At 41.2% G+C, this 18,020-nt stretch overlaps 1 protein-coding gene across 6 annotated transcripts in view; it reads right to left on the reverse strand.

Moving 5' to 3' along the window:
- CASK (calcium/calmodulin dependent serine protein kinase) overlaps positions 1-17,471 on the reverse strand; it is a 201,695-nt gene extending 184,224 nt beyond the window's left edge. For 3 of the 6 annotated variants that reach the window (XM_065741623.1, XM_065741621.1, XM_065741620.1), the window contains exon 1: positions 17,227-17,466. In XM_065741623.1, the coding sequence (XP_065597695.1) occupies positions 17,227-17,285 (59 nt within the window). In that variant the 5' untranslated portion in view covers positions 17,286-17,466. Of the gene's footprint in view, positions 1-17,226 lie in introns of all 6 variants that reach the window. The other 3 variants (XM_065741619.1, XM_065741622.1, XM_065741618.1) reach the window with 3 other exon arrangements.
- Between the last annotated feature and the right edge of the window lie 549 nt (positions 17,472-18,020).

Genomic DNA, 18,020 nt, shown 5'->3' on the forward strand with positions numbered 1-18,020 from the left:
ACCCACCAACCCCCCCCCCCCCAAAAAAAAAAAAATTAAATTTCTTATTCTGAATGCAAATAAATGCTACAAATTGAACAAAATCTGCTCTCCTCCTCATTTTTAAGTTCAATTGAAAGAAATAAAATAGTCCTCTGCACATCTCAGATTTAGATCTAGCTGATTTTCTCCCCTCTGTGTGAAGACTATGAATGCAGAATGAACGTTACTTCCTCTCAGACAAGGCCATTACCCCCCCCAGGTAAAAAAAAACAGTCTCCCCCATTTATTATGGAAATCTTACTGAACACCAACTGCTACAGCCAAAAACAGCTCCTGTTACGGCCAAAATCAGATTATATACTCTATGAAGAGAGTGCTTTAATATTCAGAAGTAATTTTGTGTACATCAGGAATGTCATAGTTCAGCCATATGTCTAAGATAGCTAGATATTTTTCCTACTGCTCTTATTTTTATTTTTTGTTTAATGGTAGTTACACACTTCTAAAATTAATTCTCTATTTCTGTCTTGACTGCTCACTGCCTGCCATAACGAAAAAGGATTCCCTTCATTTGGCTAGAAAAACTCCATACTTACAGTCTGTAAGTACAGCTTACAGTTCTTGCCACAAGAATCTGTCCATAATAAAGTTTTAAATCATTACTCATCATGCAGAGTCTGAATGTAGCTTCAAGTACAAGCCAAAGGAACATTCTGTCGAATTAAAACAAGTTTTTTAAAAATATGCATATCCAAACTTGCTAACGAACTCCTACTCCTTTTACCTTCTCTGGATTTTTTGGATCACTCAAGGAAGATAGTTGCCTTGTTCTCACATTCTGCACATGGGATATTCAAGGGGCAGATTAATCCAATTACTATATGACACTCCTCTGTGACAAACTAGAATCAATACATCACACACATTCTGCACATCGATTAAGGTTGCCCCACTGAAAAATAGCCAACACCATGATTCCCTTCCCATATCAGCAGATTCCATCTCCAAAGCTTGTCATATCACAACCACATATTCTACTGTGAAGTAGGAAATGAATCTCTAGGAGGTTGGGGAGAAAAAAAGTTATCATCTGGTCTTTCCTCTTACAAAAGAAAAGCACAATTTTCTTTGTGATCAGCTGTTTTTTGTCTGGATTAAATGTTTAAATGAAGATACAAGTCTGTTCACACAGTGATCCCTGATTTCTATCCAGGTTAAAATGAAGGTTTGAAGAATAATTGCACTGTATTTGCAAAACTGGCCAGAAGCCCTGAAGAATGATGCAGTGGAAAACTTGAAAGAAGGAAGGGTGGGAAGGAAGGGGAGATTAAATGCCTTTTAATGTCAATTTTTAATTCTATTCCTTTTGGACTAGTATAGGAGCAAAACAGTAAAACAATGACAAGAAAAGACAAACAAGGAGATAGAAGGAATACATCTGAAAGAATACTGGCTGACAATTTTAAAGTTCTTTCATATATATAAATATGTCACTAAAGCTATATATCTTTAAAGGTAAATACTTGCAATATTTTTCTAAAAAAGCTGAATCAATTTGATCTGTACTATTAATGTATTTTGAACACCTTCCACTATTTGCCATGAACTCCCTTCATAAAGACATAACTATCATTTCAGAGAATGTAAGATTTTCATATACCGTATAAGCATTATAGGCTATTTACATGACAAACATGGACTCAAATTTAAATAAACTGCTTTTATGACAACGGAAAAATTTTAATGTTAGCATGTTCTACTACTCTAGACATATTATCATACAGTCCTAAAAACACAGAATGACTGGGTTAGAAGGGACTTTAAAGATCATTTACTTCCAACCCCTCTGCCATCGGCAGGGTTACCAACTACTAAATCAGGCACTAGATAACGTTGCGCAGGGCTCCATCCAACACGGTCACTTTGAGCACCTCAAGGGTTGGAACATCTACAGCTTCTCTGTGTAGCCTATGCCAGCACCTCACCACCCTCCAAAATGGAATACTCCAGGTAGGGCTTCATGAGAGCAGATCAGATGGGGAGAACCACCTCCCACAGCCTGCTGGCCACTCCTCTTGATGCAGCCCAAGATACAGTTGCTCTTCCAGACTGCAAGAGCACAGTGCTGGTTAATGTCCAGCTTTTTTGTCTACCAGAACTCTCAATTCCTTTTCCACAGGGCTGCTTTCAATGAGTTCTTCTCCCACCTTGCATTTGCCCTTGTTGAACCACATTAGGTTCATGTGGGTCCATTTCTAATGCCTGCCTGGATCCTTTTGGATGGCATCTCTTCCTTCTACTGCATCAACTGCACCACTCAGACATTCAGTCTCATGAGACTGTCTCAGACTTGCTCTTCTCTTACAGAAGGAAGGACTCCACTCCTCCAGTCTCCCAGCCACAGGGTCAGGGACGTGGAAAGTGTGACTGACAGTGAAGAGTGAGGCAAAGAACTCACTGAATATCTCAGCCTTCATGCCTGTTGAAGTTAGTTTTTCCTTCTCATTTATGAGAGTGGGTATACTCTCCTTGGATTGTCTTTTCTGACCAATGACCTGTAGAATCCTTTATTGTTATTTTTCACATCCCCTACTAAGTTCAGTTCCATCTGTGCCTTGGCTTTCCTGAGCCCATCTCTTCATATGTAGATGGTATCCCAGTATTCTTCCCAGGCCACAAATCCCTGATTGCACTGCCTGTACAAGTCTCTCTATTCCCTCAGTTTAACCAGCTGGCACTTGTTTAGCCATGCCCATTTCCTGCCTTCCTCTGCTTGATCTCATGTTGAGAAGGAAAGCTCTTATGCTCTCAGAAAGGCATCCTTAAAGAGCTGCCAGCTCTGCTCTACTCCTTTATCTCTAAAGACAGACTCCCAGGGGAACTTACTAGCTCCTTAAACAGCTTAAAGTTTGCTCTCTTGAAGTTCAGTGTCCCAGCTGTGCTTTTTTCCAAGCCCATATTTATTGAGACTGGGAACTAAACCAGGGGATCAGAATGAGAGCCCACAAGCACAATGTCTCTCGTAGTTGAAGTAAGAAGGCCCCAACCACAGACTCCCCTTGACTGGGTTGCTTGTAGTAAACACAGACCACCAGATGTCCTCTGTTGGTCTAGTCCCTGAAAGTTCATAGTCAGTTCACAGTCCTCGATCACCATGCTCCTGCTGTGTTACTTGTCCCACCACACTTCTGTGATAATAGTAAGATCATAGGTTTTTAATTGCACCATGGCTTCCTGTTCTTCCTTGTTATCACCCATGCTGCATGCACCGATGTAGAAGAAGTACTTCAGCTGGGCTACTGGCCACACTACTTTTTTCAGTGAATGCTTCTAAGATCATTTAGGACAAATCTGAGCTTTACTGCTGCTGCTTCCTGAAGTGACAGCATTCCTCAGCCATTCTCTGTCACTTAGAAATCCTTCCCCTTCCCCCATCAAATCTAGTTTAAAACTCTGTCAATCAGTCCAGCTAGTTCACTTCCCAGAAGATTCTTGCCCCTCCTGGTCAGTTGCATTCCATCTGCCATCAACTTATCCAGTTTCTCAAAGGTGTGTCCAAGATCATAATACACAAAACCTTGTATATGACAAGAAGTAAATTGGAAAAAACATTTTAACTTATTTTAACTGCTGAAGGAGAACACGCTACTGAATTTTAATGAGTAACTCACTCCCAACTTAATGTTAGGAAGCCAAGTATTACTTCTTCAGTCCACTCTTAATGGCACTAAATTTATATATATATATATATATATATATATATATATATAATAACAATAAAAACACTACCATAAACATTGGGATGCTTACATTCTGACTACTAACTTGCTAATACTAAGCAACACATCCTTCTGACAAATTATACTTTACTGAGAAGTAGGAGAGGGAGAATATACCTAACACCCAAAACAAATAAAAATATTTCTATTTAAAAAGTAAAAAACAAATAATCGATATCTACCTATAAATAAAATAAAAGGCTTTCAAATTATATAATATCTAACCATTTTCTCATTCCTACTCTACGCATTAAGTATGCCAGTTTTTCTTGAGCAAGAAACTGTTCATAACAATTTAGCTCATATCCATTAAAGCAGACAAGAACATAGACTTCTGGATGCTTTTTAGGGTCTTAACTCTGAAGAAGAAAAACACTTCATTAGCACTTGGTCAAATGTGAATTCTGACTTAGCACATTTCTGCACATTGAAACCACTCCAAAGGATGCTGTTCAAAAAAATTTTGCACATCTTTAAAGAGCAGCCTACTTTGTTATAGTTTAAAAACAACACGTTTCCAAATAGCATTTAAGCTGATTTGCTTACAGGCTGGTATAACACTTCTTCAAATGAGCTTATTGTAAGGCTTTTTCTCTGAACACATTCAACACTACAAAAGACATGCTACTTTTTCGGATTTCAGAGATGCAACTTTCTCTTGCAGGCTTGCATTTCTGAAAGCAACAGGACTTCAAACACAGGTAGTAGGCATGCAAGCTTCTATTCCTGAGATCTCAAGAGTTAATCTGTAGAACAGCAGCAGCTTAAGAAAAGTAGCAGAAAGGAAAAAAAAAGAACACTTTTTTTTTTAATCCTCACAGGCCCCCATATCCACAGCACTTAGATGGAGTAGAAAAATGTGATTTTGTTTTCCCTTTTGATATTTACAGTCTATAGGGAAGACTGAAACAGGTTTATACTTTCTGGGTATACAACATGCTTATGAACTGAAAAACTCAAAAAAACCCAAAACAGCAAAAAACAAACGAACCCAAAACAACAGACAATAACCCACATATCTGAGCGCAGGTAAGCATGTTGACTGCCATGAAAGCAGTCCACTGAACTAATTTTGCTTTGAAAATTGAAGTTCTTTAATTCACTTCCAGACACCTTTAATCTTTACAAAGGATATGATTAATGGACAAATAGGCAGTTAGTTTCGGGGTTTTGTTTTCCTAGACCTCGCATTTAATAATTTGTTTTCAACTACCAGAGAATGACCACTTGAGGTAATTACCAATAAATTGCATTCAAGCAACTGATTGCATGGGATAAGAGCAGATGACTACTGTTACCTGTCTGGATAAGAAAGGTTTCTGCTGCTTGAATACACCGAAATGAACCCATTACTCTTGCAGGAAGGGCAGGGAACAGTGCAGATGTTAGACTACCCTGCATGAAAAGTAGTTGAAGGGTTCTGAAATTCACATCTTACTCTCATCTACTCTCACTAACCTAGCTGTACCATGAACGGGCTGCAATGGGCAAACACTGAAGAGACGATAAAGAGAACGAAGTCATGATGAATGAACAATGACAACAGTGAAGGAAAAGAAAGAGAAGAGCAGCAACGAAGAGTACAGCATTACAGAGTATCTTCAGATGTATAATTTCTTATTTTGAAGTGTCCTCATCTCTTCTGGCTTTCTTAGCAAGGGCTCACTTCCCCATTGCGATTCAGTTACGTGCTAAGGTAGTAATTCTATTACAGCATTACTATAAGTATTTGCAATTCTTTAAAATACATTCCAATTTTTCAGGGTTTCTTCTAACCTCAAGAATCAGGGACATTTCTTATTAGCTTTGATGCAAGAAAATTAAAATTGAAGCTAACTTTGTAGTTCAGTTCTGTAGCAAACTGCAGTTTCCACAGGAGCAATATTCTGATTGGCAAGCATCCTACCCTGCTGGAAGGCCAGCAGGTCTCAAGAAAACTAAATAGGATCTCAGCATATGGCAGCACATACATTGAAACTAAATATAAAAGGTTTGATACAAAGAAATAAAAGGCAAACTGGAAGGGGAAAAAAAAACAACAAACAAACAAGCCAACAAACTGAAAGCAGCTTTAACAGCTAACAAGGAGTTTTGTATTAAAAAAAAAATTAAAAAAAATTGCTAAATGAATGAAAGAGATAAAGACACTGTTAAAACATTAAGATATACTGACATTCAAATGGGAAAAAAAATTCTGTTACGTACAGTCTGTCTTCCACATATTCTGAAGGCGCTCAAAGGAGTAGGTGGAAAAAGAGGAACAAAATAACAAAATCAGGTCTTTGTAAAATAAAAATATATTTAGAAGTAACATTAGAAAGTATATTCATCTCCAAAAGCAAACTAAATTATTTCTGAAGAACCTCTTACAGATACAGAAAATAAATTACAATTTGAAAGTTAAGATATAGAACAAGATTAAGACTTAGGAGTTTTTAACAGTCGTCAGTAGAAAAAAAGAGCTAAAAGTCTGCTTATTAACTACAGCTGTACGTGAAGATGAGGCAAGTAAGAGCACAAGATATTTCTCTTTAGAGAAACTCAATCTTTTCTAACAGAAAAGAAACACAAATTCTTCCAACAATAGTCTCATGAAAACTGGCTCAAGTTTCTTATTTTACGAGTACTGATCAAATGTAGGACTGAAGAGCAGTCAAGATGAATTTCCTTGAGAAACTAGAGATGGCAGCAAAGTCTCAAGCTAACAACTGAGCAGAAGAGAAGTTAAATGAAAAAGAAAAGTTCTGAATAATTCTTACAGCCTTGTTCAAAGAGTAAATATTTTAGGTTACTTTTTTTGTTTTTAATTTTCTTTTTTTTCCCCAGCAGTGACAAAAAAAAAAAAGGAAAAATAAATTAGAAAGTACAGTTATAAGCCACGGTAAGGATTTCCTCCCCTCTCCTTAAATGCAGAGACATCACCGAGCAGTTTTTAGCAAGTAACAGAAGTATTTTGTAACAGAAAACTCACTTTAAAACAGCTTCGACTAAAATGTTAATGCTTAAATCTACAATGTATCAATATTCCCAGCAGTCACCACTGATTTCTGAATGCTCCAGCTACATAATGTATCTGAATCACAGTGCACGAATCAGGCTTTTTCTTGGCACTGCAACAGTAACAAACACTGACAGTAAGTATAGTCAGGAGACTTGAACCCTCAGCCTTCTGCAGGATCTGAAGCTCCTGAAAAATACAAGTAATATAGGACATTAAGATCTATTCTAAAAAACAACAAATATTCAGGAAAAGAATCACAGAAGTTTCCTGATCTCACCTCTCTGCTGAACTTTGGAACTCCACACATCTGAGTTTGCCATTTAATTCTTAGACATAAGGAGCCATGCCTATTAAAAACCATGTCAAAAATTGTGAGAAAATTGACTTGGAAATTGGGAGGCACACATTCAAGTCAAAGAATCTCAGAATCCTACAGGTTGGACCCTCCTGGCCCACCTCCCTGCTGAAGCAGGTTCTCTACAGTAGATTACATGGGAAAGAGTCCAGACAGGTTTTGAAGGAGCCTCTACAATGTCCCTGGGCAATCTGTACCAGTGCTCTGTGGCCCACACAGTAAACAACCTCTTTCTCACGTTCATGTGGAACTTCCTGAATTCCACTTGGTGCCCCTTGCATTGAGTAGTACTGAAGAGAGTCTGGCCCCGTTCACGTGGCTCCTGCCCTTTAGATATTTATAAGCTTTGATAAGATTCCCTCTCAGTCTTCTCCAGGCAGAACAGTCCCAGCTCTTTCAGCCTTTCTTCGTTAGGTTCCTTTCTGCCCAGCTCTCCAGCTTGTCCTGCAGCTAACATCAGCAAACTTGCTGAGGGTGCATTCTATAACTTCATCCAACTAATTGATGATGATACTGAACAAGACCAGATCCAGTACTGACCCCGAGGGAACACTGCTAGCTACAGCCTCCAAGAAATCCTTCCCTAACTCAGAGTCTGAAGAAGCATTTGTGAGTCTAGGTGCACAAGACAAAGATATTATCAGCACTCCCAGATGACTTACTATGGAATAATTTCAAATTCACCACATCACTGAGAAAGGAAAAGGAACATCCATCATGATCATGATCACTAGGCAAGAAAGGAAAGAAATCTGATTCCTGGTCTCTAATCTACAAGAACTCTACTTTGAACTTAACACACAGAAGCCAACTTTACAGCCAACGAGCTATTTGAAAACATTCCTAATGGGCAGAGCAACAGATAATTAAGATCTCTGAAAACTTCAAACAAGTAAGAAATTAAGAAACTGAAAAAGAAGATACATCTGCAAGAGTTCAGAAAGTACTCTGTCTCAATGGCAGCTAGGAAGTATTGAACACTTTCCAATTAGAAGCTCTTGCAACTGATAAAAAACCTGACACACTTGAGATCTAAGATTACGGAAAAGGCTCCTGACATTTTTAAGCACCCTGTTTACTTTGTGCTTTTAAAGACAGTTGAACCTTAAGAGCTGAACAGCCCTGAAATCCAGCCAAAAGATAACCATTTCTTCCATGAAGGAAGAAGCAAAACAATCTAATAGCTGTAACTGAGCAGAACAACTCTGTCTGACCTTCAGTTTTCAAAGTCCCTATTGTTGCTTTCATCTCTATAGCACTAAAGCTCTGGAATGAGGATGCTTGCAGGAACACAGTAAGGTTTGGGGTATGTAGAAACGTTTTCTGTAAGCAGAAGTTGGTATTTCTCTATTTAAATTTGATCTAGATATCCTAACAGAGAACTCCCTCTCCCATAGGCAAATATTTTAATCGGACCAAAATTTTGTTCAACACAATATATTTTAAATTTAGGTTTACAACAAATCTGGAATAAGGTACCTCAAGAAAATTCTGTTTTTAATTCCTTGATTTTTCCTACCCGTGTTAAGAGTACTTTCAAACATAAGCACATCAGAACCAGAAGTAACAGGTTTTGTTTTTTATAAAATTAAAAGGAATTACAATCGCTAAGCACGCCTAAGGTTCAGAGTGCAAGTTATGCCTTGAACTGCTAATACTTAAGTCCTGAAGGACCCAACAAAACATAAGCACACTAAAAAGACATCTATAAAACTACCCATATCATAAGCTAATATGCATCAAGGAGTTAATTCAAGTATTCAAGAAATACAAATACCAGATGTACAGTTGCCTTTGTAGTATTCATTTGGCTCTGTTGTGTATATTATGTTTACATATAATGAAAACAAAAACAAAAACAAAAGAATGAAACATTTCTTGAAAAAATGAAGCATTTAATTATATGGTCTAATTAATTCACTGTTGTCAAGGGTGGGGGGAAAGGAAGAATGCTGCACATCCATCTCTACATCTTCTACCTTGAGCTAGTCCCAACTGCACTGTAGGTCAGTTTGAGCCAGTAAAACCAGCAAAAGTCAACTCACACAACAAATGACCCAACTTCATAGTACATGTGGCTTCTACAGACCAGATGGGCGCCAAAGTTGGCACAGAGGAAGAGCAGATCATGCAGCAGGGAATTGAAGCATATGAAAACAGCAAGACTTCCAGCAACAGGAAACTTCACTCATCTCGCATCAGAAAAATTGCACTCATATACTCCTACAATGGCTTGCCCGAGGGCACAAAGATGTTTGGATGGGTTTACAGCAAACTCCTCCTATCTGGTTCTGCTGGATTCAAGTTTATCTCTGGCAAACCTCCGTTGTAGGAAAAGTTACTAGGTCAGGATCAGTAGGAAAGAAAAACGTTTCCCAACGTAGGAAAGATCCTAACTCTGAAAGACAGCACACCCTACACTTTTGTCATCTTCTTAAGCTATCCTCACTCCCACCTTCTATATCATCTTTCCCTTATCAATGCTGTGGGGGAGATAGATAATGGTTCTTCACATATTCACTAAAACAAGAGTCAGCACTTGCCTGCCATTCAGAACCATTCCCCTCAATATAGAACAGGGAACAACATTTGAGGAAAAAACCAAACCAAAACAAAAAATCCCAAGATAAGTGGGCAGATAACAGCTCAACTCACAGCAACAACTGCAGAATTATCTTGGAGGAGGATGAAAATAATAGGATAACCTACACCCTTTTTACCTAGAACATCCCAAATGTGATGACAGAATGTGATCAACTGGGGACCACCATTGTAAAAGCATTTTTTTTCCTCCTTTTCCCTCCTCATTGCAAAAGCTTTAATACTGATAGAGCTCATATCAAATCCTGAAGGTGCAAAATAAAAATGGATACTTCACATACTTCACATTAGACAACACCTGAGCAAAGACAGATTTCACACATGAAGACGTACACTGGTAAGATATACATCTTTAAGGCTACTGCACTTAAGAAGGCTTAGCCTCACAACAAAATTTTTTCTTTCTCCCTAGAGCTCTTTGGGTCAAAAATATCCAAATGTGAACTACCTTCTGAACTCTGCCAACAGCAAGTTTAAACAAAGTTCAAAATGAGCCACATGAAGAACCATTAACCATGAATTAACAATGAAGAACCACATGTTCCTTAGGAAGGTGCACTTCAAAATGGCAAGAGTTTCTCAGCCTCAGCTACAGCAGAACTGATACTGATGAGACACAAACAGTTTTTCAGCTTAGCCTTAGGTGCTTCCTAAAATACTGAACTGAAACACAGAACACGGCTTACACCAGAATAAATACCCATATACCCGATACTTTACTTCAAAACATTTTGTTCAGAGGCAAACTCTTTCAGAGTTTTCCTAATTCAAATAGCCTTAGAAATTTTCTCAATACTAAAAGCGAGGAGCAATTGCTTGCACACACACTATTGAAAGAATACAAGGATGACAGTCAAAAAGGAAACTAATTACCTTTAGTTACACATGCCATTGAGAAACCAAAGAAACAGGTATAAGAGCCGTGTGAAAAACCATTTAACCAAATGCTACTTAGAATTCTCTGATTTCTTCAGAACTTAAGGTGCATACAGTGACTGTTCTCAGCGTGTAACAACTACGTATCAAATGTCCTCATGTGGTGAAGTTTCAACTACTAGGTCCTCAAAAGTCTGAGTCAAAATACAAAATTGACAACAAATAAATACATAAATATATATATACTGTAAGATCCTCTGCCTGGAAAGAAAGTATAGCCCTACTGTACCTTGAACACTGCAATAAAAGACAGGAGGTGTGTAGTAAATCACTAGCTACACCTTCTTACCCTATTTCAGCAAAAAGATGCGCAAGTAAAAGAACAAGGCACATCTTAACCGAAGGGGAGAGAAGGGGTGGGAGGGGGGTGGACACTTCTGTCATTTGAAACTACATTAGGAAGTAGTCCCTGATCCCTTCAGTCCTACATTTATCCTGTAACAGGCTTCTAGCTGTTCCTCTGAAAAGGTACATCTGCTTCTTGTATAAATGGAAGGAAAAAAAAATTAAACCCTTATTGTAATCCAATCATCTTCACTGTCAAGTTCCGACAATTATTCCAAACCTCAATTAGCTGTGTTTATTATAAAAAGAGAAGTTGTGGATAAAAATGGGGCTTAAACATTTGTAACACTATTATAACAAACTTGCAGTGCATTCCGGTTTCTGACAAGGGAGACAGGATGGGATACCAGGAAACAGCAATTTGCTACAAATACAGAAGTTTATTAGAAGTTACTGATCTGACACTCTGAAACACATTTCAGTTTACAGCTACTTCAAAGGGAAGGCTTTCCTGTCCTGTGCTCAGGGTGTCCTTACATAGGTATTTTCTTATATGCTTACTTGATATGCGTGAACTAAAAATAAAATGTTTCTTGGGGTTCTGTAGGTGGCTATCTTAGCTGACCCCTTCTGAAATTGCCACGGCTGTGAACTTTAGCCATGCATGCACTATATGTCTTGTATATACACCTTCACACTGTTTATTAAAAACAGATTCACTCTTACGAGAATTCCCAAGATCTACTTCTAAAATTAATTACAGAATTTGGCATAATATACCTAGAATACGTAGTTTTTAACACTATCCCCTTTCAATTTGGAAGTCACGATTCCTTAGATGCCACACTTAATATGACTACAGCTTTCTGAAAAGTCATCTTTGAAAATACCACAATATAATAAGCAGTTAATATATAATAAGCAGTTAATACTGCTCAATTACCATTCATTGTCATGGCATCTACATAAGAGACTATAAAAAGGCCAGTGTATCAAACAGAGGACTAAGTAGGTAAGTGGTTGTTGACATAAAATACAGATTTTTCCTCTCCTAGTATATCTCCATCACTCATTAAAATGAAGCATTGCATTTTAACAGAAATGACTGCCAGGGATTGCTAGGCTCCTAAAGCCTAGGCCCCATTCTAGAAGGAAACAGAGCTATTCTAATAAAAAGATCAAACAATTAAATAAGCAGATCTCCAAATCAAGACAGTTTATTGTCCCACAGCTTCTCCCAGACACCTTCTCCACAATTTTGGTAGCCGACCAAAGTCTTAAGTCGCCTAACTCACAGCCTAAAATTACTCAGGACTACTCTGCATTCAGTTGCTCCTCTGCACCTACATTCAAAGCTTCCCTCTCTTGGGTGTTAAAGCACAGAAACATACATGCAAAGCCCCTACGCAACCTCAGTGTACAATTTCCTAGACCAAATTCCCCTCCTAAAAAAAGACTCTACTTCCCAGTTATCACAGCCATCCAGTTCAGTTTATAAGGATAAATGTGAGGAAAGAAGCTGCTTATCAAAACAACACCAGAAAATGGAAGGCAGTACCAATTCAAATGCTTTACCCTGCAACTAAATATTTTAATTCCAGCCTGCATTCAGCTACAGTTGGATGGAATTTCATAAGCAGAACCAGGTCAATGTTACAGTTAAAATCTGTAGCACAATAACTTAGATAAGTAGATAGTCCAGCAACTGTGCATGTTAGTTTTCTAGAGCAATACATATTATTATAACCTCACACTTAAACCAAACATTCATTTTAACCTGTTCACCCTAAACAATTTAACACAGAACACACAGGACATATATTATTAATACACCAGTATTTCAAACAGCACTAAGAAATTAAAAAGCTAAATCAGACAGCTTTCCAAATCCCTGAATAGTTCCCTTCCCTCTCCCTCCTTTCTAAACAGTGAGAACACACTGCAACTGTTTCATGTTTTTGTTTGCTTTGTCAAAATTGTACTCAGCAGTTATATCCATTGGTTTTACACAAGATGCAAAACCTCAACAGTGCACTAGAGAAAAAGCACATTTGAGACAAGAGTATTATTCTCACTGCCATGCAGAGAAAACAGAGGCAATACTGACAAACAGTATCACTGAAGCAATAAGAATCATTCTAGATAGTTTTGTTGTCACCATACTTGCATTTCTTAGACACTGAGTCCATAAGATCTCTCCTCACTTTCTTAATCTTTCTGAGTGGGATGTAAATTTAAAGCATGTCTGTTTCAAGATAACAGCTCAGGCTGGAACTGCAACCACCTTCCTCTCATTCTATTTGAATGGGAAACAGGGTTCCACACTTCACTGCCCCCCCCCCAAAAAAAAATTAAATAAATATCCTGTACCCTGTATAAAAATTCCACCACTTGCCCAAAGACTTCTTCATCCCATCCTTCTCTCTTCCCTCACATCACCAGTGTTCCAGCACTGTTGGTACAGAGAAGAAAGAAACTTCTCCAGGCTGTAGACACTCGAATCCTCCTCACCACAGGGAAGACTTCAAGCAGAGAAGCCTAGCACAGAGGAGGGAGGGATGAAAAACTGAAAACCTCAGCAAGCAATGCTGAGAGAACAGCTAGTCTGAACCTAGTCATTGTAGAGAACATCCTGAAACTACAGCTGGACTAGCACTGACTAGCACATTATTTTGGGATGCTAAAAATCCCAGCAACTGCACCACTGCTACACACAATAACTGCATGAATTTATGGTTCACAAGTGGAAAACAAAAAACTAATTCAAGTGACTATCAAGATGAAGACTACAGATTTCAACTGTGACCAATGCCTACTTGAACAGAAACTCTTATCAACATTATCACATTTTATTTGTAAGTTCAATATTTGAAGATGTAGGAATATAGGAAACTATATTGAAGCAACATGCAATCCTACTGTTAGGCAGATCAGTTTTTATAGTACTCCTCTAAAGCTAACATAAACCAACATGAAACTCAACAGGTGCAGAACGCAAAATCCATTAATGTGAGATAAAGTCCTCTCAGAACAACGTATCTGTTATAAAAGTCACGTTTTGGACTTCTAAGTTCAATATCAACTTTGTATGTTTCTAACTTAAACACAGGCATTCTCTTCAGTGTAAAGAAGACTTCTGTTACGTTTACACAGAGCTCCTATCATAAGCCCAGAACAGTTCTCAGCTGAGGTGTTGCAAGCCCTACACCTATATGGAGTTTCAAGAACCACTCAGTGTACTTGAAATGCACATTTTAATGAAAAATAAAGAAGTTACAGGTGTACTGTAGCCTGTTAATCAAATGCATGCTCCAATCAACACAATTGAAAGCTTAAATATTTTAGCTTATGTACTTCTGTACAGGGAAAATCTCTTCAAAGCTGACTGGGTGCAAGTTAGAATAATAAATAAATAAGGCATGCTTGTGTCTTTTATTCCCAGATATACTACTGTGTTTTTGAAGACCAAGCTAGAAACCCCCAGTAACTTCTTGCGTGGAAGAGTGCTTGTGCCAGCCAACTCTGAAAACAAGACAGCAACCTAGAACATAACACATTTGGCAATGTAAATCTACACAACTAATGTTAGCATCATAGATGCCACTTTAAAAAGTTTAACAAGAAATAGGATTTATCACTCAATTTGTATCTCTCCACAGCTTTCAGCGATGAAATTGGAATACTGGAAGTGTACGCAAATGAAAATTGCCCTTTATGTTCTTTTCTAAAGAAAACATGAATTAGAAAGTCTCTCAATCTCTCCTGGCTTTTCTTTTATCCTCTATCTATTCAAAATGAAAAATGCATGCTTGCAGAGCTTAAATGCATTAAATGCCACGTAATAAACAATTTATCACTCTGTCATTCCGATCAATTCTTTCGTATACTATTACAGTTACCATTCCACATTCCAGCAAACAGCTACTATAATTGTGTTTATACAAAATAAATGCAATAAACTGACAAGACTTAAAATTGTTTAAAGTTTATTCAAAAGTTCAGAATAAGCTTCAACAAATTGGACCACATACTGCCAGCAAGGAAACTCCCATTAAGAACTTATTTCTCAAGAAGACTGTATGGGAACTTTGAGATTTCTCTTACAAAGTTAGACAAAATATGCAGTTATTTTACAGTCAAAAGCCTCTTTCCCAGACCCTTTCTGGAAATACCTTTTACTACTTTAAATGACAGTGGTAGCTACCCATTCAGGAAAGATAAGTTACACGCTTTAATATTTCATGTACCTAAAACACAAATCAGGGCCGGATGTGCTATTTGCAAGAACCAGATTACTCAATCAATCAATAATAAATCACAAGAAGGTGCAGACGTTTAGTTGATGCTTTGCTGAAAGACGTTTAGCCAGATGCATATGTAGCAATTCAAAGCAGATTCACAGAGGCTTTCCCCAAGTTGCCTGAAGATGAGCAAGGTGCTACCAAAAATCTGAAAGCTAAATAAAGATGCTGCATCCCTGATGCCTCATAAGTCACCCAGGTAGTAGTGCAAAGAAATAAGAATATTACTTATACATACAAAATTGTGCAGTTTATTTTTTAGAGGAGAGACACAACATCTGCAGACAAAACCCTTCCCACCACCACTGCTGCTATCTTCAGTGATCCACCCTGTTCTGTTACAGTGCTCTTGGCAGCACCGTGCTCCTACAATTCAATGTTTATCCATTAGATCTAGTTACATCACAACACATCCAGAAAAATTAAATCTCAGATATCAGATAAAGAAGCTCCACAATTCACAGGTTTTGAACCTTGAATCCCTTTGAAATTCAGATCACAACGCCAAAAAGTCATTTGAGCTGCACAAACATCTGGACGGCTGAGAATTACCCATTCCCTAAAAGCACACGCCGTTGTGTCAAGCAGAAGCACTCCCCCTTCTCTCTAACAGTAACCAGCTCTGAGGAAGCAGTGCGTGAACTGCAGCGGTTAGCATAAAACCACTTGTGAAAGGAGCGTGCCAAAAATCATCTTCAAAACACGTTTAATCACAGTTTTGTTTCTCGGCTATGTAAGCTCCCCACAAACAACTGGCAAGTGATTTCAGCTTATAACAGCAAGCGAGGCCCTGTAAGCTTCGTATTTTTAAAAGTTGTTTGTGGCAAGGGAACGATGGTAATACCGCGTGAAATGACAGAGCAGAGTGCTGAAACTTCAGCTGACAACAAAGTAACCTGCTAAGTCCAAGACAAGCATTTTAGTATAATCCTGAGGAAAGATTAATTCCAGAATATTTTTAGCCTGAGCTCTGAAAGCAGGCAGCAGCAGATAGGAACTGAGAAGCACACTGGTGGGGAGCGGGAGGGAGAATACATGCGGAAAAACTCTTTGTTTATAAGCAAAACGCGGGGAACGCTGCTCTCAGAGAATTCATCGTCAGGAAGAAAGAACTGGAGGCACCCAGAGCAGTGCCACGCTAAGGCTCCCACGGCAATCTCAGCCGCTCAATCACACACACAATTAGGAAGCAGCAATACCGCTACATCTTCCGCGCAACCCAAGAGCAACTATAGGAGGCGTGTGGAAGACAACGAATAAACAAATAAAGGATTTTGAAACCGGGCAGTCACGGAAACACAGAGCGGGGAGTTCAGCTCCCGCTCAGCACCATCTGATTTGGGGGACGCTCTGCGTTTTCTCGGTGTGGTTACGCACAGAGCTGTCATCTCCGTGCAGCCCACAGGAGCGTGTGGCCCAGAACACGCAGATGGGGAATGCCAGCGACCTCCGAGGTTTGACACAAACACGAGCAGTTTAACAGTTGCATAAGGAGACCGGAGAGGCCAAGTTCTCCCCCTGCCTCACACGGAGCGAAGGCAGATCCGCGCGAGCACGGGGTGCCAGAGGCACCGGCAGCAGCAGCACGCCGTTCATTGTGCGGCAAGCCGCGGGGAGAGCCAACACCAGGCGCGGACACCAAAGCAATAGGTGGATCCACAGCGATCCTTCCCCGGTAGGCAACCACCGATGGGTGTGCCGGGGATGGGGAGGAGAACAGGAGGGCTGGGCAGCGCCAGGCTGCGCGGCGGCGACCGGGGATCATGGTGGCTGAGGAAGCACCGGGGCTCCTCTTCCCCCCCCTCCATCCCAGCCCCCCCCAACCTCAGGGCGGTGGGCAGCGCGCCGGGGCCGCCCGCACCGCGACTCAGGTGGGTGCCAGGTACAGCATCCCCGCGCCAGGGGGGGGGGGGGGGGGGCTCTGCTCTCCTCCCCCCCACCCCCTCCTCCTGAGCTCTACCCCCTCCCCCTCCCCGCGGGACTCACTTGCCGATCACCTCGCACAGCTCGTACACGTCCTCGAACAGCACGTCGTCGTCGGCCATGGTCCGCCCGACAGGCGGCGGCCCCGGGTGCGGGGGGAGGAGGAGGAGGAGGAGGAGGAGAAGGAAGCGGGGGGGCCACGGGCGCGCTCCCCCGCCGCTCAGCGCCAACAGCCGCAATCAACGGCCGCGAACCGCCGCCGGGGCTCGCACCCCGCGACCCCACCTTCCTCCCCCCACCCCCCTCCCGCCCCCTCCCTCCCCCTGTTACTCCCCGGCGGCAGCGGCAGGCGGGCGGCTCCGGCTTAGCGGGGCGGCGCGAGCTCCATGGAGGGGATAGGCGGCGGCGGCGGGCGACAGCGCCGGCTCGATCCCTCCCTCGCCGAGCGAGCGCGCACCCGAGGCACCGGGGAGAGGAGGGGGGGGAGGGTGGCGGCTAGGGGAGCGCGCACCGTGCGGGAGGATAATAGTAAGAGGGGGAGGGGCGGGGAGGTGCCGTCGGTTCCGCTCCTAGCCGCGAGGAGGAGAGGCGGCGGCCGCGATAGGCGCTGGTCGCACGGGAAGGCGGGCGCGCTCGCGCGCGCTCCCCGCCGCCGTCACGCAAAGGCCGTGGCGGGGGCGGGCGGCCCGGGTGCGCGCGCGCGGCCGAGCGGGCGCGGCACGCACGCACACACGCACGCACGCACGCGGGGAGCCGCGTTGGTTTCCGCTCCTTCTCTCCCCGCCCGCGCCGACGCTCGGGGCCACGCCCCCTCCCCCGCCGAGGGGTCGGGGAGGGTCGGTCGGCGCGCGGTGCGC

Source organism: Cyrtonyx montezumae, unplaced genomic scaffold (genome assembly GCF_038088225.1).
Source record: "Cyrtonyx montezumae isolate F1298 unplaced genomic scaffold, pur_monq_1.0 scaffold_3, whole genome shotgun sequence".
NCBI classification, from domain to species: Eukaryota; Metazoa; Chordata; class Aves; order Galliformes; family Odontophoridae; genus Cyrtonyx; species Cyrtonyx montezumae.